Source organism: Bactrocera tryoni, chromosome 2, assembly GCF_016617805.1.
Source record: "Bactrocera tryoni isolate S06 chromosome 2, CSIRO_BtryS06_freeze2, whole genome shotgun sequence".
Classification (NCBI taxonomy): Eukaryota; Metazoa; Arthropoda; class Insecta; order Diptera; family Tephritidae; genus Bactrocera; species Bactrocera tryoni.
In genome coordinates this window covers 46,639,719-46,662,300 of record NC_052500.1, presented here as the reverse complement: position 1 = coordinate 46,662,300, position 22,582 = coordinate 46,639,719, and the positions used below count along the sequence as shown (strand labels likewise).

The following is a 22,582-nucleotide window of genomic DNA, read 5'->3' as shown; positions in this document are numbered from 1 at the left end:
TATTGTTTTTAAAGTGATACACCGACTAAACTTCGTGTTTCAATATAAAAAAATTCAATAAAATATTAATTTCATTTACACTATAAATGAAATTAAATTAAAAAAATAAAAAATATAATTTCTTCATCGGATGTCAGTCTCTTATATTTCGAACTCATTTTGCAAAGCTCCCTATCTTTCAATTGATGTATCTATAGCTGAATGTGTTTTGTTTTTAATTTTTAATAATTTTGATTAATAACACGTCATTAACTTATTTCTAAATAAAAAATGTTTATACCACAAAAAGTACCGCTTTAAAGTATAGTCAAATTTGCAAAAATTTTGAGTGGTATGGTTTGCGTGGCCACGAGTGCACCATTATGTTAACAGCTCGAGCGTCATCAAGGAATTTTTGCTTTACCATCGTATGGTAAGTAAGTCAGATAACATTAATTCTGAGCAATTTGCTCGCATAGAAGATATAATGGATTAAAGTTAATTGTTGGTTTATTTATGAAATTCTCATAACAAGCTTATTTTTAAGAATAAACAGTCAAAGGCTTAACTACTACACTAAGTAATTTCGCTTTTCAGTGCAATTTAAATACGATTTTTTTATTGTGTAAAATTTGTATGAGACCTCGTATTATCCTGATGAAACACTACATATTTTCTGTTGATCAATTCTGGCCTCTTCTGTTTGAGGGTATCACTTAATTTTTCACAATATACATACTCCAGAATTAAGTATGGCATTGTCTAGCAAGGCTCAAAGTACCAAACAGACAACATAACCTTCGACAGCGGTTTGACCTAGTTCATCCTTTTTAGACCATGATCTCTTGAGCTTTACATTCTTTTAAGTCTTTTAAGCAACCCATTTTTCGTCACTTGTAACAATGCACTTCAAAAATCGATTACTTCTTTCAGCAAATCATAATCGTTAATGCGACGAAGCAAATTTCGTTTTGTAAGAATATGGAGTTCCTCCTATGACAAACTTCTAAATTAATCCTAGTGCTTTTGAACGGACGCGTTAGACAAATTTAATCTTTCACTAATCTCTCGAGTTGTTATTCAACGATTTATATTGACCGACGGCTCCATTTTATCAACGTCGACTTCTAAAGTCATTCAAGGCATGGTGCATTCTCTAGATCGAAAATTGCCAGAACGAAATTTTGCAAACCAATTTTGGCATTGAGTTTGATTCACACATCTTCTCCTCACACATCACATAAATTTCGACTTGCTTGTACTGCATTTTTTTTGTAACCGTGAATTATACTGAAAATGCTGTTTTCTGCCAACTTCGATTTAAGACAATCTTTTAAAAACAAGCCTTATTTTTAAGGTCAGATTCAGCTGATCATGTACATATATTATTATATATAACGTAAAAGTGGTTAAGTGTGAAATTGGCTGCGAAAAATTAAAGAAAACCAGCTGTTTTCATGAAACGAAACTACTTAGTGAACGACCCAATACGTTTCTTAGAAAAAAATATTAGGTGAAAAGAAAAGACTTAAGCGACAAACTGGTCCAATCGGAAGACAATTAGGCTTGCTAAAAAGCTAGAAAGACATTCTTCTGTAGTTTTGGTAATAATAGTTTGAAAATTAAGGAAAATTGCAACCAAACTTTCTTTTCAGACAAATATTATCCAATGTATAACTTTATTGATATCATCGGCCTCAACACCCGCGCCGTTAGTTCTGCTTTCTCCAGGCTGGACAAGGAAGCACAGAAAATTGGTCTGGCAGTGAACGAGGGCAAAACGAAATATCTCCTGTCATCAAACAAACAGTCGTTGCACTCGCGACTTGGCTCTCACGTCACAGTTGACAGTCATAATTTTGAAGTTGTAGATAATTTCGTCTATTTAGGAACCAGTATTAACACCACCAATAATATCAGCCTGGAAATCCCACGCAGGATTGCTCTTGTCAACAGGTGCTACTTCGGACTGAGTAGGCAATTCAAAAAGTAAAGTCCACTCTCGACGAACAAAAGCCAAACTATGTATATAAGTCGCTCATAATTCCCGTCCAGCTATATGGTGCAGAGGCTTGGACGATGACAGCAACCGATGAGTCGACGTTACGAGTTTTCGAGAGAAAAGTTCTGCGAAAGATTTATGGTCCTCTGCGCATTGGCCACGGCGAATATCGCATTCGATGGAACGATGAGCTGTACGAGATATACGACGACATTGACATAGTTCAGCGAATTAAAAGACAGCGGCTACGCTGGCTAGGTCATGTTGTCCGGATGGACGAAAACACTCCAGCTCTGAAAGTATTCGACACAGTACCCGCCGGGGGAAGCAGAGGAAGAGGAAGACCTCCACTCCGTTGGAAGGACCAAGTGGAGAAGGACCTGGCTTCGCTTGGAATATCCAATTGGCGCCACGTAGCGAAAAGAAGAAACGACTGGCGCGCTGTTGTTAACTCGGCTATAATCGCGTAATAGCATTGACAGACGGCAGCGTTAAGCCAGATTAATTACATTTTTCGGGATTAATTCAGGAGTTACCACAGCTAACTCCGTTGCTGAATCCAAAAATAACTCTCAAAATGTTAGGGAGTTTGTGAGATTTTCGTTGGCAACATTGTTAAAAATGGCCAATTTTCATATATTGTGAATGAAATACAAGCAACCCTGACAGCTGTTTATCAAATTCTCAATATGATATCAATAAAACTTCTATGTTATGATGCAGTTTTAAAAATAATGTGTTGATATGCTTTTGTAATAAAAAATGGTTTGGTAAAAATTGGTCGGCTAACAACCGTAATGTTTATCTTCTATCAATTTTCATTGAAAATATTATAAAAAGAACAATGAGCTGTTTATGAGAGTTTCAAACTCGCATAGCTGCCGTCTGTCACCTACAAATTTGGATCTGATTAAGTGCGCAGTTAATCCGGATTAACGCTGCCGTCTGTCAAGGCTATAAGCGGTGTCGACGCCAATTAGGAAGAAGAAGAACTTTCTGTAATTTAAAATTATTGTTTTCATAATATTAGGTTGTCACATATCTTCCTTCTCTCACCAAACACACAGCAAAACCTTCCTGGCCGTCAATCCCGGCCACTGTTTGGGACGATTCACCGGCCTTCGACCACTACCGTTTTCGATTGATATTGTCGTATGTGATCCATTTTTCGTCGCCAGTCACCATCCGCTTTAAAAGTGGGTCGAGTTCGTTCCTTTTCAGCAGCATATCGCAGGCGTTGATTCGGCCCAGAAGGTTTTACAGCTTGCACGGACGGACTGACATACAGAAAGTCACCCGGATTTCAACTCGTCCCTTCATATTGATCAATAATATATAAATAACCCTATATCTATCTCGCTTACTTTAAATGAAATGTACAACCTTTAGGTGAACAAAACCATTATACTCAGCAGTGACATGTTGCAGGAGTACAAAAAGTAGGACAGCATTTATAAATCAAATAACTGAATATATAGTATAAAGACATTTGTTTCTAAATCCGCACATATAATTTATCCAAAAACTCTGAAATGAAAAGCGATTTGTGTTATTTGTTTTGGTTATTGTTTATGCTTTTTGTTTCTCTTCAAGTCTATACATATATGTATGTATGTATGTACATTTATAAACCTGATATATTCATACACATACGTTTAGAAATTTGCACTAATAATACAAGAGTGTAAGTATAAACCAATTTTAACACTGCGAGAGAGAGTGAGAACTATTTCTGATCAGTCGAGTGGTTGCAGCCTTCTCAACCCGCTTAACGCTCGCTTAATCACCTGCTGGCACCAAAGTCTGTCAATGGGTTAAGATCATTGCCATTGGCAGTGGACATAGCTTTTGCCGGGTTTATAAACAGCTGGCCGAATACCTGTTGGACTCAATCGTGCACAAGTTGAAGCGCAGAGAAGACGTTTCCCATTTAGCTTTTGTGCTAAAAAAAGGTTAATCAACAAAAAATTCAAGTTTCAATAGTCTGTGCAAAGAGTGCAAAGCAAACAGAGCAGCGGAAATAAAGAGAGAGTGAAAAAGTGAGTGCAAAATTTGGAAAATAGTAATGACAAAAAATAATTTATTAAATGGTATTGGAAGCTGTTAATTGATAACCGGTAAAATAACATACCTTTTTTCAAAAGTGCGATATGGCAAGTGAAATTGCAACTTTACGACAAATATGCGACGACGATGTATGAAGACGCATGTGTACCAATATTTTCAGAAGTAAAAATACTTGATTGTTTTTTTTTTTTGTTTTTTTTTTTGCATATTTACAAGCTCATATTTAAAATGCGACGCAGTTTGCTTTCAAGTTTCATGTACACAAGTAACATATATATACCCATATTTGATTTTTTCTATTAAATGTTTCTTTGAATTTTAAAAATTCACATAAATCAATTAGTATTAATTATTAATATAATTATAAGTAACTAATCGACGCGTTTCGCGAAAATAATTAAACGTTATTGCATTTGTTGTAAATAAATAAACAAATTCCTTTGAATGCCAGTGTTTGTAAATATCAATTCTCGAAAGCAAAAGCTCGCTTAGAGATGTTCGCACACATCTACAAACATTTTACTTATATGCGTAAAAGTACTTATGTATGTATAGGTATGCACTTATTTTTATGATTTCATCAAGTTGAGAACATTCAAAATTTCAAATTCAATGATTTTGCATTCAAAATAGCTCGGCTTTGCTATTTGTTTACTACAAAAGTTTAATATTATTCAGAAACAGTGTGACGAATATGTTAGTTGTCCGAACAAATTTTTAATAATTTCTAAGCAGCAACTTTCTAGTTTTAAAAACTAAGCTTCCATCGTAGAAAATTTTACAATATGTAACCGCTTTACTCAAGTGATAATAGCGGTTTCTTTATGCTAGATTTGTGTTGATTTAGCCACTCTTCAAATTCTTGGCGAATCGAAAACACATTTTTGTTATGGAAGGAAGATTTTCTGCCATGACATGTCGTCGCCAGTTATTAAGCCTGTTTTGTGCTGACTTCAGCATATGATAGCCTATTTCCTAGCAAACTAGTTTTTAATTGACAAAAATGTGCTAGATCCGACAATAATATTTGTTTAAAACAAGAAAAGACGTTAACTTCGGCTGCACCGAAGCTAATATACCCTTCACAAGTACATTTCTTTTAGTAACTATGTGTTGAGTTTGTATGGCAGCTATTTGCTATATTCGGAGATTACATGGTTGCCTTAGAAAATAATCTATACCAAATTTTGTGAATATATCTTGTCAAATGCAAAAGTTTTCCATATCAGCAGTAGATGCCGATCGTTCAGTTTGTATGGCAGCTAAATTTTATAGTGGTCCGATATCCACAGTTCCGACAAATGAGCAGCTTCTTGAAGAGAAAATGACGTTTGCAAAATTTCAAAACGATATATTAAAAACTGAGGGACTAGTTCGTATATATACAGACGGACAGACAGACAGACGGACATGGTTAAATCGACTCAGCTCAACATACTGTATGTATGTATATACTTTGTATATACTTTATAGGGTCTCCGACGCTTCTCTCTGGGTGTTACAATCTTCTTGACAAACTTAATATATCCTGTTCAGGGTATACAGAGGCCGGCACTCGAAGTGTAACCAATTAAAAAAGACATAAATTCGGTTCGGAAAATGATTTTTAATTATTTTAAAATACAAAATGTGTGAAAATAATCTTAATTTCAGCACCAATTCACTTTTGCTCGATATGACCACCTTTTGCCTTAACTATGGCCTTGAGACGGTCAAAAAACGAATCGCAAGCTCCCCGAATGTGACTTGCCGGTATTTTGGCCCAATCACGGACAATGGCTTTCTTCAGCATCTCGAGACTGTTTTATTTTTTACTTAAGACCTTGCTCTTCAAAATGGCCCAGAGAGAATAATTCATTGGATTCGCATCTGGTGAATTCGAGAGCCATTGTGTGGTCGTAATGAAGTTCGGAATGTTGTTTTGCAGCCATTCTTGGTTCACTCGCGCTTTGTGAGACGGTGCTGAGTCTTGTTGAAACGTCTGTGGCTTACGACCGAAATGTTTGTTTGCCCACGGCTTAAAAGCAGCCTCCAGAGCAGTTTCCCGATAACATGTCGCATTTACTTTGACGCCAGGCTCGATGAAAACAATTGAAGAGCGCCCATCTGCGGTGACAGCGGCCCAAATCATTATTTGTGGCGGGTGCTGCCTCCTGATGTCCGACCGATGACTTAGATTCTCGTATGAAAGGTCAGTCAAGTAAACCCGATCGTTTTGAGAGTTTACGAATTGCTCAATTGGGAAAATTTTTTCGTCAGAAAACACAATGTTCGGAATTTGACCACTTCGGCTAAGCGAAGCAACTGCTTCGCTCTCTCAAGTCTTACTTATTGCTGCTTCGGTGTGAGATCATGGGCCTTTTGGAACTTGTAAGACTTGACCTTGAGGTAATTTTTCAATACGCGTCGGATGCTGTGGTCGGAAATTTTCAGTTCTTTAGCCATTTGAACTCCGAACTGTCATTCAGCAAATTTATAAACAGCTGATTCCAGTGCGACAGCTGCGCGAACGGTCTGAAGTTGGTTACACTTCGAGTGCCGTACCCTGTAATGATGTGGGGTTCCCTAAGTATTGTTGAATAATTAACACATATGTAGGTATGTATATACGATTATTGGTAGTTGATGGATAATATGAAAACATTAGAAGCAAGTAAGGAAGGGCCAAGTTCGGGTGCACCTCAACATTTTACACTCTTACAACTTGCAAGAATCGAAGCTCAGCGAATTCCTGCAGGTGGTGGGGTGATAAGTACATATATGATATTAACTCGACCGAAGAGGCTAAATTTCAACCAGAGAATACAAATTCTTTATATTAGATATATGAGTTTCGGACCAAAGTCTAGACCAATTCCATTCTAATTAAGCGCAAAACCATTTAATTTTCAGGTGAAAAAGCAAGTATCACTATATGAGGTGAAAGTACCACAGATGGGCGTATTCGGAACACACACCCACAAAATGTCATTAAATGAAAACTCATAAATCGCCATAACTAAGACAATATGACGTATGTGAAACTGTCATTTAGTACAACGAATCGCATTAGGTACATAGGAGCATCTGCGATTTGATAAATTTAAAAAGAGAATGCGTGATACCACTTCTTAATATGTTTAGTACACATACTTATCTCCCAAGCTGCTAAAGTTAAATTGACCAAATTCCCTAAAGAAACAAACCTATTGGTATCCCATCAGACAGTTTGAAAATGGGTGAAATCGTAATATAACCCCGCTCACTCTCTATATATAAGTTATAAGAAAAACTACTAAAAGTGCGTTAACTACATGTACAATTAATAAAATCGTATAAAATCACATACATATGTGGACCCTAATACATATCTCTGACCTATTACCAAAAATATTGTGCAGTAACTGATATAACAATGAAACGTACTATAGAGAAAGTTGTTTCCTGGTAAAAATGTATTCTTGAGATTCAAATGGGTAAAGTCGAGTCGTTTGCACCCATAGTTCCATCTGCTTAAATGAAAGATTTTCAAACTTCTGGTTGATTTTATACTGCAAATGTATGTCGGTCAGTCTGCAATTCATTTCATTATATTTTCATAGTAGGTTTTTTGGACTTTTATAAATTAAGCAAATTACTTTATATTGATTTTTATAAAAAACTTAGTTAAGACTAATGCTTATTGAACAAGTATTTTTAGATATGAAAAGCTATAAATATCTGAGTTTATTTATTTTTCGAAGTTCAGTTAGCATGAAACATAATTTTTCATCATTACCTCGTGCAAACGTAACTTATATTTGCATAAAGCTACATACAAATGCAAATATGTACATATAAGTACGTAGAAACATGTTGAGACTTTGTCAATCCTTCACTCAATAATTTATAAAGATAGGACCTAGTAGAACAACAAGATTTCCATCAGTTATGGTCACTATTCTTAAATTACCAAATTTCAGATTTGAGGATAGAGGAGCCATGTTATACAATTATAGCGTATAACACTTTCTTATTTAAAAACTAAACTTTCTAAATTGTCAATGGCATTTTACTAAAAGTTCACTATTGAAATCAAAACAAATATGCAAAGACATTTATATTCATTTGTATATATACATATGTATATATATATAAGTATATACATATATTCATAATCGCCAACTGGCTCATCGTTCCGCTATAAGCCCGGCCTTAGCTAAGGTTAGCAGAGATTTACTGAGATGTTCTGATTTTGTGATACGTCATTTCCAGCGGCGATGCTCTGCCAGTTTTATTTCATTGCTTTACGTAGATTCAGTCAATTTGCAGTACATAAAGAAGCTTCTTGTTCATTTAAGCAGACAACTTTGCTTCGGTGTTTTCGCATGCGCTAGGTAATTTTTTCGGCTTTGATTTTGAACCAGCATCGTTGTGATCAGCCACCGGAAAGCGCGTTAGACGGGCATACCCTTGAATAGGTTTCATTGTAAAGCTTGGCATTGATGTCGTAAGTAAAAAAAAAAATTTTTATATTTATTGATTTTTGTTTTTATTGCTTGTTTTGTTTTGATTTTCCTGCAAAACTAAAAACGTGCGGTAAATATGTATATAGAAGTAACGCCTAAGATGAATTTATACGACAAGATCGTGATTTGTGCACTACATATGTACTTTTAAATACATGTGTACACAAAAGGACATACATATGTATATAAGAGATAGATTTGAATATATGTACGTAAAATTATCAATTACTACAATTTATTCGAAAACATTGATAGCAAACAAGTTGTCAGTTCAGCAAAATTCATAAATTAAAATTAATAATAACAATAGAAAAATAAAAATATATTAGTGGACTAATTTCCGTATATGTACAGTAGAATCCCGGAAAAGTTGACCAAACTGTCCGAATGTAAATTTAAGTTTTAGGGAAATTAAAGTAGTTACCATATATTAACAAAATGAAAAAAAACACATATTTTTGAGTTCCGTTACCAGATTTGAATCATTATTATTTTAATATAACTTTTTACACGTTTAAAAAGAAGTGATCTACCAGCCTACTAGAGAGCGACGTTCTCCTTATACTATGTTCGGACCGACAACGAAAACGTGTTTTCGTGGGAAAAACTGGTTTTCGCACGAAAAGTTGTGTTTTCGTCCATGTAAAATCTGTCAAACAAAAACACAGTTTTCGCTGAAAACTACTTGAAAACTTACATTCCACTCATTATAATCGCTGCCTGCTCTAGTTTAATCTATGTTTTTGGAAGACATATTTTGCCGGCCCTAAATTGTCACTTGATATTTGTTTACATACTATATACAAAAACAGCTGTCGCTTGATATTCTCATATTAGGGGGATTCTCTTGCTCTTGCAAAACCTTGCACGGTGCAGAAATTGCAGAATTTTCCTCTTGGTGCAACGGCACAACAACAAACGCACGCAGAAAATTATTTGCAATGGCTATAAATATGTCAGATCTAAGCCCACGTTTATTTTCGTGCCGTCGTACATATATCACTAGATTCTGCAATGGGTGCTCTCTTGGCCTTGCATATTTCGGTATAGGATTTTTGCATTTTGTGTCATCGTGCAATCTTGCAAGAGCAAGAGAATGCCGCTATTGATAGTTGTCAGTGAAAACTCAACGAAAACACACATTGTCGGTCCGAACGACTTAGATTCCACAACATACAAATGTGTTTTCAAAATGTTTTCAATGTCGGTCCGAACATAGTATAAAAAAGCTCAACCACATTCTTGAACTTATTTAGTTTTAAATAATTTAAGACTTAAATACTTATTGTTAGGCTTTACTAACCAGATCCAATAAATAAAGGAATTTTGAAGAAATACTTTTTTAAGGTGTTGATGCTTTCAAAAGTTTCTGAAGTTGTGTCAGTTGTGGTATGTCTTTCTCTATAACGTATTCCACGCATTCTGGAATTTAAGTGTGAATACGCTCTGAAAATTCAATTTAAGATACATATATGTAATAAATATTATTTGTGGGCCCGATATAATCAGTACGAATCCGCTTTGCAGAGAGCTTTCAAATGTTTAAATTTAAGTGAACAGAAAAATAATTTTTTATACGAGGTGTGTTCAAAAAAACGAACAGGAATTTTAATATGGAAATTTTGCGGGTTTTGGAGCGTTAAAATTTTGTGTATTAAATTGATATACAGACATACCTGCCTTGAAGTACGATACAATGTTCAGCAGTATTTATTGCTTAATTTGTCTGTAGCAGCCGCTAAGGTTAGACGTGTTTTTATAAGCTTGGCGATTTTCGATCAAAGAAATTTTTCGTTAATTCTTGGCTAAAAACAATACAATACACCAGCTTCAATATTCGCCAAACGTGGCTTGGTGCGACTTCTTCCTATTTCCAAAATTAAAGCGAACCTTTTACAAGATACATGAAAATCGCTGAAAGAGCAAAAGGTTACCCCAAAAATCGATTTTGAGAAGTATTTCGATAATTGGTAGAAGCGCTGACATAAGTTCATAAAATCGAGTGGGAACTATTTTGAAGCGAAATGAAATGAACGAATAATAATTTTTTTCAAAAAACAAAATTTTTCATTATTTTTCTTAACACACCTCGGATTTTTTTAATGTTTAGTCTGTGACAACCACTTTTGGACTTACATTACGTAATCGTCCTCTGTCATGGCGGAGACCTTGGTTAACAGTTATCAAGCCACATTTTGGTATCACAAATATCGTTTCCTTTATAAATAATGTTTAATTAAAACTTGTAATATCTTTTTACCTTTCTTGGTTACACAAAGCTCGCATCGCTCGAAATTTTATAGCCCACAAACAATACTGCGATGATAGAAACAAACGTTTAATTGGTTTCAGCCGAACTTCCATGTATTGAATCTCAATGAGACAAAAATAAACTTTATTAAATAGAAAACTCGTAATATACTTATGTACATATGATAGAATTGTTTGAAAAGATTGAAATGTAATTACGCTTGAATATTTTTCTTACTATGTACCAGCCAACTGAGAAATATTGTATAATATACTAATGACGACATTCAATTTATTGATTTTCATCATAATTCATGCTCATTCTTTTGTTTTTTGTTTGTAAACATTTAGTTTGTAATCATTTCTGCTGACAATCAAAATGCTTCAATATTACACAATATCGTTTCATATGAAATCTGTGTTTTCAAGAATACAATTCGATTGATAATACTACTGTGACCAAAAAATAAGGTAACATTTGAATTGAAACTGCGCGCGTCGAAGGATTTGGAGAATTATTTTATTTTTTTAGGTTGGTAGTACTGTCAGTCACATTTATGTCAAATTTCATGTCAAAATATTCAATAGTGTATGAGATACATGTCGTTTTGTGAGCTGCTAAAAGTGAGTTTTTCGTCTTTTGCTATGTCGAAATTTGTTGAGCAAAGAATTTGCATTAAATTGTGATTACGGAATCAATTTTCTGCTGCGGATACGTTGAGGATGCGCAGAAAGCCTTTGGTGATGAGGCTACGTCAAAAAAAAAATGTTTGCAAGTGGTATAGTGAGTTCCAAGCCGGCCGTGAACGTGTCGAAGACGAAGAGCGTCCAGGACGACCATGAACCTCAACCCACGAAGCTCACGTTCAACAAATCAAAGATTTGGTGTTGAAAAACCGTCAATTAACAATTAGAGACCTTGCTGATGAAGTTGGCATATCGAAAGGCTCAGTCAATACCATTTTGAAGGATGGTTTGGGCCTCAAACGCGTCAAATCTCGAAAAAACAGAGAAGTTACCATCTTCTATAAGAGTGTACAGCTGCTGGCCTACGCCGATGACATTGATATAATTGGCCTCAACACCCGCGCTGTTAGCTCTGCTTTCTCCAGAATGGATAAGGTAGCGAAGCAAATGGGTCTAGTGGTGAATGAGGGCAAGACGAAATATCTCCTGTCATCAAACAAACAGTCGTTGCACTTGCGACTAGGCACCCACGTCATAACTTTGAAGTCGTAGATAACTTCGTCTAACTTAGGGGTGTCCATTGCGGAAATACATCGATTTTTTTTCCGATTCAATGCATCGAATATATACATCGATGGTGTTCGATGCATCGTTTAAGAAACATCGATGTTTTTTCAAAATCGAGTGTTTTTTTTTTTAAATTTAAGAAAATGGAATTATAAATAATAGAATTATAATAATAAAAATAATGTCATTCTTTATTAATACCAATATTCCTTAGGGATAGTTTGCAAAAATAAAAGCTTGTTTAATCTCTTGCCTTTAAGCCTATTTCTCTGCTGAGTTACGATTTGGGCCGCTTTTGAAAACAGTCGCTCTGACGGGACTGACGTTCCCACCATGGTCAGATATTTATATGCGATTGGCTTCAATTGTGGGAGCTGTATCTCCAAGTCCTTCCAAATTTCCAATGGGTTTTCAGTGAGTCTACCCACTGGGCAACGTAGATATATGGCCAGCTCATCAGAAATAGTGTCATCGGCCTTTGACAATTTCCAACTTTTATGGACTAGCTTGTGGTGGTCCTCCCACAATGAATAGTTATCCTCATTTTTATCAGAAAGTTCCGATGACTCCGAATCTTTGGTCGTGTTGTGGGCTGCGGCTTTCATGAGATCTTTTATTTTTCCTACAGCAGCAGAGCATGCAAGCGGATCCGTAAAATGCATTTTCTTGAATCTGGGGTCCAATACCGTGGCTATAGCGAGGGGAGTTACGTTTTCGATGACACCCATTCTCTTCTGAATCTCCTTAAGAACCAGAGACTGTAGCTCTTTGGCAATCGAGTCGTCGAAGCTCAGAGGCTTAATTTTTAAAACGAGGCAATGAATAAGTGGTATTACTTTGCTGCTAGTGCAATACTTATCACCTGAGACCTCCTTCGTAGCAGCTTCTATTGGACGTAGTACCTGTAGAACTGAACTTAGATGTGCAAGTTCTGACGCATGCAGCATAGCTGGTGCATTTTTGTGTCTGATGATTATATTGTTAACAATCTCACGAAGTTCGATGAATCGCTCAATCATATAATATGTGCTATTCCATCTAGTAGGCACCTGTTGAATTAATTTAGTTTCGTCTGAGGTTGATTTACGGAGTTCGTTGCTTGCTATGTTGCTCTGTTTAAACCACGTCACAACATCTTTGACTTTGCTTATTAACTCGCGTAGTGGTTTGCATTGTTCTATTGAATTTTGTGCAACCAAGTTTAAAATATGAGCAAAACAAGGTATGTGCTTTTTACCAAAGGCTAGCTCTACAGCTTTCACCATATTTGGTGCATTGTCCGTCACCACAGCCGAAATTTGGTCTTTGTCAATACTCCATTCGTCGCAAGTGTTCAGCAGCATTTCAGCAATGTGTTGTGATGTATGGCGTTCATTTGATTGGCTTACTCCCAGAGTGATAGAAAACAACTCACTGCCAACACCGAAATGAGCTGTGACTCCAAGAAAGCTCCTCATGGACATCGATTCTGACCACATGTCAGTTGTCAAAGTCAGATTTTCAATGCCCGACAACTTTTCACGGATGATTCCTGATAGGGCGGCGTATTTGTCATCAACCCAACGAGTGAGTGTTGTTTTATTGGGAAGTTTATAACGCGGCTCAATCACTTTAAGGAAATTGCGAAAGCCTTCGTTCTCTACAATAGTAAATGGATGATTATCCTTACACACCATATATACTAAGGCATTATTAATTTTAATAGTTTTGTCACCATTGGCCGAGAAAGCATAAATCCCTTCAAAACTAGCTTGAATAGTTTTTTGGCGTTTTGGTGGACCAACAGTTTTATTTTCAGGTTCTTTCAAGGCGTCACTTCTATCTGCTTCTTTAGTGGGTTCCTTTATAGATTTAAAACTTGTTGAGGGTAAAGAATCCGTAATTTTTGTTGAGCCATCATCGGTAAGCTCTCGGAAAGCTGCCTTATGAATATTTTTTAGGTGCCCCATCAGGTTGGTTGTATTTCCGCATGATTTAATGTTTTTTCGGCAAAGTCTGCACTTTGCCAAGTTGTTTCCTTCTTCTTTGTCATAAAACTTCCATACGCCGCTTTTTTTTGGAGCCATAATGTTTGTTTTTCTAAAACAACAATATTAAATTCCATACAAAAAAACATCAACTTATTCCATTACGATACTTACTTTTCCAATCAATTCCGTATTAAGATAATAGTAAAAATTTATATTTTATTCTTTTCCACACTTTTATTTTGTTAAACGTTTACACAATGTTTCCAAGTAAAAGCCCGGCAAAAAAAGTTATCCGATGTTTCTTGAAAATACATCGATGCATCGAATACATCGAATGCCTTTGAAAACATCGGATTTTTTCGATGCATCGGAAAGGAAACATCGATTTTTTCGATGCGTCGATGTATATCGGACATCCCTAGTCTAACTTGGAACCAGCATCAACTCCAACAACAACGTCAACCTCAAATTATTTCCGTCCTGTTATATGGTACACACGAATGGACGATGATAACATTTGATGAGTCGACGTTACGAGTTTTCGAGAGAAAGATTCTGCGGTAGATTTATGGTCCTTTGCGCGTTGGCCACGGCGAATATCGCATTCGATGGAAAGATGAGCTATACGACGACATTGACATAGTTCAGCGAATTAAAAGACAGTGGCTACGCTGGTTAGATCATACCATCCGAATGGACGAAAACACTCCAGCACTGAAAGTATTGGACGCAGTACCCGCCAGGGGAAGCAGAGGAAGAGGAAGATCTCCACTCCGTTGGAAAGATGTGGTGAAAAAGGACCTGGCTTCACTTGGAATCTCCAATTTGCGCCACCTTGCGAAAAGAATATCAAATTGTTTCTAACACCCAGCTTTTAGTAAAAAAAAACACCTCAAAGTCTAAATGAAGGGTCTACACAGCTGGGTGTACTTTTGTACTATACAAACCATTGAGTGATATGTAGTATAGTTGTCCCATTTTTTATATTTTCTTTGTTAAGTATATATTAGTGAACAGTGTGCAAAATTACGTGCTCTTAGCTTCTTAATTAAATGCAGACAACGGGAAAATAAAGTAACTGAGTAATCGGTTGTATAGGCGATATGTGACATTGTTTTCCAATCTGGCCGATGTAGTAAATTTCATTCATATATCTCAAAAACTGATATTCTTACAGTCCCGAAAAATTAAACTGAACTTTAAATATCGTCGGCTCGAGACCGGGCTTTAACCCATAATATCTTAACAAAGTTGTTCAGAATGATCGGTAGAACATTTCACGCCTACGCTATTTAATAGAAAAAAGTTGACCCACTCTAATGAACACTTATACATACTTACATACATATATGGAAGACACTTAAGCAAAGCATTCGCTCGTGTTGGGTAAACAGCAATTATAACACGTCATTTCGAACCGGTTAAGGAGACAGCAACAACATTTTAGTGAAATTAGAGTATAATTTAGTAACTTTTCGAGTGGTTTGGGTTTTCCATATCATCTCCACGAGGGGTCTATGAATATTCTACTTACATACGCTATTTTTGTTTTTAGTTTTTCGGTTGGGGTTTACAAAATGTACGTATTGCCAGTCGTGTTATTCAATATTTTTATATTATACTTACATTTATATACATATACATAGTATGCATGAACAATTTTTTTATATTTTTTATATATGTACTTCGTAAATAAACAGATTTTTTTTATTGCTGCAATGCACGTATTTTATATTTTTGCAACATGTTCCTATGGAGTATAATAGTTTCGTTCACCTAACGGTTGTAGGTATCACCTAAAAAGAAGAAAAAACGTTAACTTCGGCTGCACCGAAGTTAATATATGTAAGTACCATTCACAGGGGCAGTTTTTTAGCAACTATTTGTTCAGTTTGTATGGCAGTTATATGCTACAGTAAGCCAATCTGAACAATTTCTTCGGAGATTACATTGTTGCCTTAGAAAATAACCTGTGCCAACTTTTGTGAAGATAAGTACGTTGTCAAATGTGAAAGTTTTCCATACAAGCCCTTGATTTTGATCGTTCAGTTTGTATGGCAGCTATATGCTATAGTGAGCCGATCTGAACAATTTCTTCCGATATTACATTATTTCTATGAACAATAACTCATACCAAATTTCGTGAAATTATATAGTTAAACGATCATTCAGTTTGTATGGGAGCTATATGCTATAGTAAGCCGATCTGAACAATTTCTTTGGAGATTACATTGTTGCCTTAGAAAATAACCTGTGCCAACTTTTGTGAAGATAAGTACATTGTCAAATGTGAAAGTTTTCCATACAAGAACTTGATTCCGATCGTTCAGTTTGTATTGCAGCTATATGTTATAATGATCCGATATCGGCAGCTCCGACAAATTAGTAGCTTCTGAAGAGAAAATTACGTTTGCAAAATATTCAAACTACTATACATTCGACTTCTGTGCAAAATGTGCAAAATGTTGAAAAACGATATCTAAAAAACTGAGGGACTAGTTCGTATATATACAGACGGACAGACGGACAGACAGACAGACGAATATGTGCATATTAATCGAATGCTTCAACAATTACTTCACAATTCCAAAAGTTTAATTGTTATATTTGATGTTGATTTTAGAATATGATGTCATCGCATCTTGTCTGTATTCAATTAAAAAACGCTTACATCTTTCACGAGTTTTTGTTTTAATATGGTTTAACTTACACCTTCTAGTATAATGACTTAAACATTTAGGCACGTTTTGCAATATATGAAACATATATACTTACATATATTGGTGGCTATAGTCATATGTATATATATTAGACAGAATTATATATGTATATGTATGTAAATATGTGCATATATATACTTGTATCTGTGATCAAAAAGTAAGGTGAATTTCTTTATAAAATGTTAATTCTTAATTTAAACGATAATCGTACTTTTGCCAATCCTTTTTTCTATTATCGATACATTTGGTTAATCTTTTTCCGGTACCTCCATCTACTAAATAGTTTTTATTTCTTCTATCAAGTCAAACCGGCATTGCTTAATAGCCAGAAGTCGCTCGGAGCCAAATCAATCGAATATGGTGGTTGCAGACCGATATGAGTCGAATTTTTGGCGAAAATACCGCGAAGAACCAATGCCCTATGTAACCCTGAAATAGTAATAATCACCCTAATTGACTATTTGATTACAATATATATTATATATGTATACGTTTTTTCAATGGAGTAATATCAAAATTAACTAATGGTTTACATATAAGTATGTATATAGTATGTAGTATAAAGTCAAATGGATGGACGACCAGTCAAGAACTCATTCCTCAAAAATATCTATTACATTTGGTATAAGGGAGCTTAATTTAAGTAAAGTATCAAATGGTCTATCGAGCATTTCGAAAAAATATGAAATGGTCGATACGTACGTAACCCTTATATGGGAAGAAGGGGAGTAGTAGTACAGACACTATACATATCTCTTATAAGTTGAAAATATTTTAACTGATGCACAGGTTTTTTTACCGATCATGAGAAAACTACCATAATGTCAAAACCAAAAAGGGAAGATTTTCAAACGAAATGAACGCGTTTTGCATTTGTGCTGCTCTGCATTAGCATTTGCTCAATTTATTGCAAAATACCACATCATCAATCACTCATTAATTAATTGTTCGTGATGTTTGCTAAGTACTTCTGTGCAGGTTTAGTTTCTAAAAATGCTATTTATAATTACATGTAATTAAAAAATGATATACTCGTGAAATGGAAGATGTAATTAAATTTGATTTATAATTATTACTATTGCACAAATAATTTTATGTAGTTACTTATATACTTACATATATACGGTTTGACAAAAACAGACGAAGTAAATACTCAAGAAATCTTAAATTTTTTTCTGATCATCTACATAGTTGTTTCCCCAAAAGAGTATAATTCATAGTACCTTTCGATGTTTGACACATTCATATTATTTATTTAATAATTTCGCGACTTCTGTGCATTAAAAGTGGTTGGTTTGCTTTAAACCAAAACGAGTAAATATTGTACTTACATATATCCAAAAGCAAATGTGTCAGGCTTCATACAAAACTATGTAATAATACTCGCGCAAGACAATTTTGTTATCAGAAATATCTTTATCATTAAAAATTATGTTTCATAAACATTCCTTTTTAATTTTTTTCTAAACAAAGGTCGCATCATGTTACATGTGTTGTTAAAAGGTTAGGTCTAACTACTTGAATATTTACTGTATTCAATAATAGAAACTCTGTAAAAGAAAAAAAGTTTTAAATGATTTCAGTCGAACTTCTATATTGGGAACCTCAAGAGGATACAAAATAAACTTAGTTATATAAAAACTTGTAATATAATAATGCAATTACACCTGAATATATTGCTTACCATCTGCCTATACACCAATTGCAAACGGATGAATTATCACAAACTGCTAGTGATGCCACCAGGGATAATGGGATGCCCAACTTATTCCAGCGTGAGAGCGCCTCAAAATAAGCGTTTTTTATAACATTTTCCATTGTGGCCACATCGAACAAAATAAGAATTTTTGGTCATTTAAATTAAAACACCCAACATTTATTACGATTGCAAATTATTATATATTGGACTTTTAATATATGGCGAAACTACTTAAATCCTTTTTTATGGTTTTATGATATATTAAAACAACTGACTTTTGATATTTCACTAATTAATAAGGTGAATTAAGCCTGTTAGTTCTCAATTAATAAATGTTGTTAATCATTTCTAATTGAAAAATTAATTATTCTATACATCAAATAGCAAAACGTTTCATGAAATATATTTAAATTTCGCATTTTCTTTGATTTTCATTTTTTTTTTTTTACTTTTTATTTGCGATCTTGAACGGCGGCAACAAATTCCTCCGTTTACATATGTATTTTTTTGGTAAGATTTCAATCTGATCATCGCTCGTTTCCAATTGCTAAACGTCAAAACCTCCCCAATCCAGTCAACTGTCAAAGTTTAGGTGGTTTTGACGTTTAGCAATTGTTCTCTCACTTCCAGTGAGAGAGGAGTTGGACATCGCTTTATCTCTGGATGACACTCTGATTATTAATATTTATCATACAATTTTTTAAGTCGAGTCATCCCCTGTATACATATGTGCATATATTTATACCCTGAACAGGGTATATAAAGTTTGTCACGAAGTTTGTAAGACCCAGAAGGAAGCGTCGGAGACCCTATAAAGTATATACAAGTATATAAATATCGTTTTGAAATTTTGCAAACGTCATTTTCTCTTCAAGAAACAGCTCATTTGCCGGAACTGCCGATATCGGATCACTATAACATATACATATATAGCTGCCATACAAACTAAACGATCGGAATCAAGTTCTTGTATGGAAAACTTTCACATTTGACAATGTACTTATCTTCACAAAAGTTGGCACAGGTTATTTTCTAAGATAGAAATGTAATATACGAAGAAATTGTTCAGATCGGCTTACTATAGCATATAGCTGCTATACAAATTGAACGATAGGAATACAGTGCTGGTATGGAAAACTTTTGTATTTGACGTGAAATCTCCACGAAATAATCTCTGCAAAAATTGTTCAGATTGGATTACTATAGCATATAGCTGCCATACAAAGTGAACACAAGTTACTACAAGAAATGCACCTATGAAGGGTATATTAGCTTCGGTGCAGCCGAAGTTAACATATTTTTTTGTTTTTCTTATGGTGTGTTTTAATATACTAAACGATCAGTCGCAATGGGAATTTGTATGGGAATTTTTTATTGAGGCTTTATCTTCACGAAATTCGTCATTGATAAGTAGCCAAGCAAACGTTACAATATCCGATCATATTGTTCAGATCAGACCATTATAGCATATGTGTAGCTGTCATTTAAACTGATGAATAAAAGTCAAGACAATCATCTTTTTACACCCTTCTACACTCATGCTGTAAAAAAAGCATCTGAACAGTTTGAGTTTTTGCTATACAGTAGCAGATCCAGAATTGATACCCAAAACAACCCCCACCCCCTTGGTTTCGCCACTGTTGCTGTATATTACGTTGCCGCTCTCTTACAAGAAAACGTCATAACTGAAATATTTCTATACATTCCTTTATAAAACAAATATTTGTATTTATGTTTCAGACAACTCTCATTCGATATGTGGAAGATTCTATTGGTTTGTATTGTCGCAGTTTTCGTAATGACCGCAGACGGAGGTACACAAATTAAATCGCAAAGCCGACCACAAAGTAGACTAAAATCTTCTATTCCATTAGCACGTAATCGCAAGCGATATGCCAGCGGATATGCAGGAAGTAGTGCTGGCAGCTATGCTGGAGCAGGTGGTAACGCCGGAGGCTATGGCGGTGGTTATGACGATTACGATTATGGATATGCACCCGATTTTGGTTTCATAGATCCATACCTATTCCATCAACAGCTGACTGCCCAAATTCTAGCCAACCATGCCGCACAGCATCAGTGAGTAAACGTCTCTTGATTTTTCCATAATAACCCACTGAAAACATAGAAGTACAAGTGTACATATATAACTTTTTACAACATACATATGTAAGACTACTTTTGTTGAAATGGTTTCCTGGTCTCTAACTAATATGCTTTGCTAACTAACTCTCTCATCCATTGAAAGCTCTTTGCTCTATGTATTTTCTTAGCGCTATTGCTTCGGTTTATTCTTCCGGCCAAGCTATGGCCACTGCTGATGCATCTCTTTTGCCTGACGACAAGTAAATAATATTACATAACTGCGGTATAAGGACAGTTTGATTAGTATGTAAATGATGTGAAATTGTGTTAACTAATACTTAAAAGGAAAAATTGCTAAATGATAAAGTAGAAGTTTCCTTAAAAGTTCATGAGTTGGTGGCGCTGTTGTAGATGGATTCAACAATTTATCACATTCAACGACATACCGGTACATAAGATCTCACCAAACTCGTGTATGATAACGAAGTTATTTGCCTTTTCGTAACCTTTGAAAAAAACTTGAAAATTTTAAAAGCTCGGTACACAGGGCTTACAGCCCACATCATTAACATGGTGCATTTGTATCCCAATTTAGGCATTTATGTTATTATATTCTTGCCACAAATTGCTACAGAGAATAATAAACTAATACTAATACTAATTGAGATACATATATGCATATGTATATATATATTATATGTATAGTTAACCATGACAATGATCAGGAAAATTAGATGGTTTGAAATCTGGTGACTGTCTATTTGTCCGACCATATGTTGATATTATGATGAAACTTCGAATACATATTTTCTGAAATAAAGAGAAGGTTGATATTGGAAATACTGATACTTACAAAATGTCTTTAATTCAAAACATAAAAAGTACCATCACTTAGCTCTTTACTTACTCTATGAAATTGTTCGGTTACTCTTGAACTTAGCTTTTAACCTGTTTAATATTAAGGTTTTGCAGCACCAGAAAGTATTTCCTCAGCTTTGATCCTTATTATGTTGCGAAAGTAAAAAATGTTCAGTTACACCCTTTCCTCATTTATTTGATTTTTGTGAAAATAGAATAAAGGGACCCAAACTATAAGAATCGCTACATTTGTGGAATTTGAGGAAATATCCTTAGAAAATTTTTATTTTATGCTAAAATTAATTTTCCTGAAATATCATTGACTAATCAAACTGTCCATAACAATTGATGAATTAAAATATTTATAAATCATATATTTGAATTTTGAAATTTTCTTAACTTTTATTCCGTGCGTACTACAGACGTATTCAGCAACAAATTGCTCAACAACAGGCGTACTTCCAAAATGCTAACCGTCCCAGCTACTATGGTGGTGGCAACAGGTACGGCGCATCCAATCGTTACGCACCCAATCATGCTATCGCTGCAGCATCCATAGGACCTGGTGGATCTTATCACACTGCCAATATCAGTCCAGAAAATCCGGTAATTAAAAATTGAACAAGAACAATTCTATATATTAAAATGACTGTGATTTTTTCCAGGATGTCCCGAATATAACCAATCGCTTTGGTGGACCATCGTCTCCGGGCGGCTACAAAGGTGTTTCGGTTAGCTCCTTTTCGAGTAGCTCCGACATTAATGGTCAGAAGACAAGTCAGCGCGGCGCGCAGACTACAATCAACGACAATGGCAAAATCACCACATATAGGGTGCAATCTTAAATTCTACGAAATACTTATAAAACAAATTTTTATACTAAATATAAAGCAATACACTATAAGTATTTATTATTATTTGTATAGCTTTGTAAAGAAATATTCGTAAATGTATCTTATTGGGGTAGCTTTAAGCTTCAAATCATTATTTATGTCGGGCAGTCTTGAAATACATAAGCAAACATACTTTGTGAGTGAAAATTGTGTATTATTTTAATAGTACATATTCTTCTTCTTTACTGGCGTAGACACCGCTTACGCGATTATAGCCGAGTTAACAACAGTGCGCCAGTTGTCTCATATTTTTGCTAGGTGGCGCCAATTGAATATTCCAAGCAAAGTCAGGTCTCTCTCCACCTGGTTCTTCCAACG

The 22,582-nt window shown here is 34.9% G+C and overlaps 1 protein-coding gene across 3 annotated transcripts; it reads left to right on the top strand.

The window, feature by feature from the left end:
- The first annotated feature begins 3,855 nt into the window (after positions 1–3,855).
- Positions 3,856–22,411, top strand: LOC120768657. 3 transcript variants are annotated; one of them, XM_040095433.1, is made up of 6 exons: positions 3,856–4,020; positions 20,169–20,242; positions 20,303–20,507; positions 20,702–20,773; positions 21,794–21,977; positions 22,037–22,411. In XM_040095433.1, the coding sequence occupies exons 2-6, from the start codon at positions 20,185–20,187 to the stop codon at positions 22,214–22,216; spliced, it is 699 nt and encodes a 232-aa protein (XP_039951367.1). In that variant the 5' UTR covers positions 3,856–4,020; positions 20,169–20,184; the 3' UTR covers positions 22,217–22,411. The 3 variants fall into 3 exon arrangements, with proteins under 3 accessions (XP_039951367.1, XP_039951366.1, XP_039951368.1); XM_040095432.1 differs by lacking the exon at positions 3,856–4,020 and adding an exon at positions 8,359–8,516; XM_040095434.1 differs by lacking the exons at positions 3,856–4,020; positions 20,702–20,773 and adding an exon at positions 8,361–8,516.
- The last annotated feature ends 171 nt before the right edge of the window (positions 22,412–22,582 follow it).

What these genes read in the sequence shown, in the direction of transcription:
- LOC120768657 (XM_040095432.1), top strand. An exon ending in TCTCTTTTGCCTGACGACAA is followed by an intron (nt 20,774 to 21,793) that starts GTAAATAATATT and finishes TGCGTACTACAG; the next exon opens with ACGTATTCAGCAACAAATTG. An exon ending in ATATCAGTCCAGAAAATCCG is followed by an intron (nt 21,978 to 22,036) that starts GTAATTAAAAAT and finishes GATTTTTTCCAG; the next exon opens with GATGTCCCGAATATAACCAA.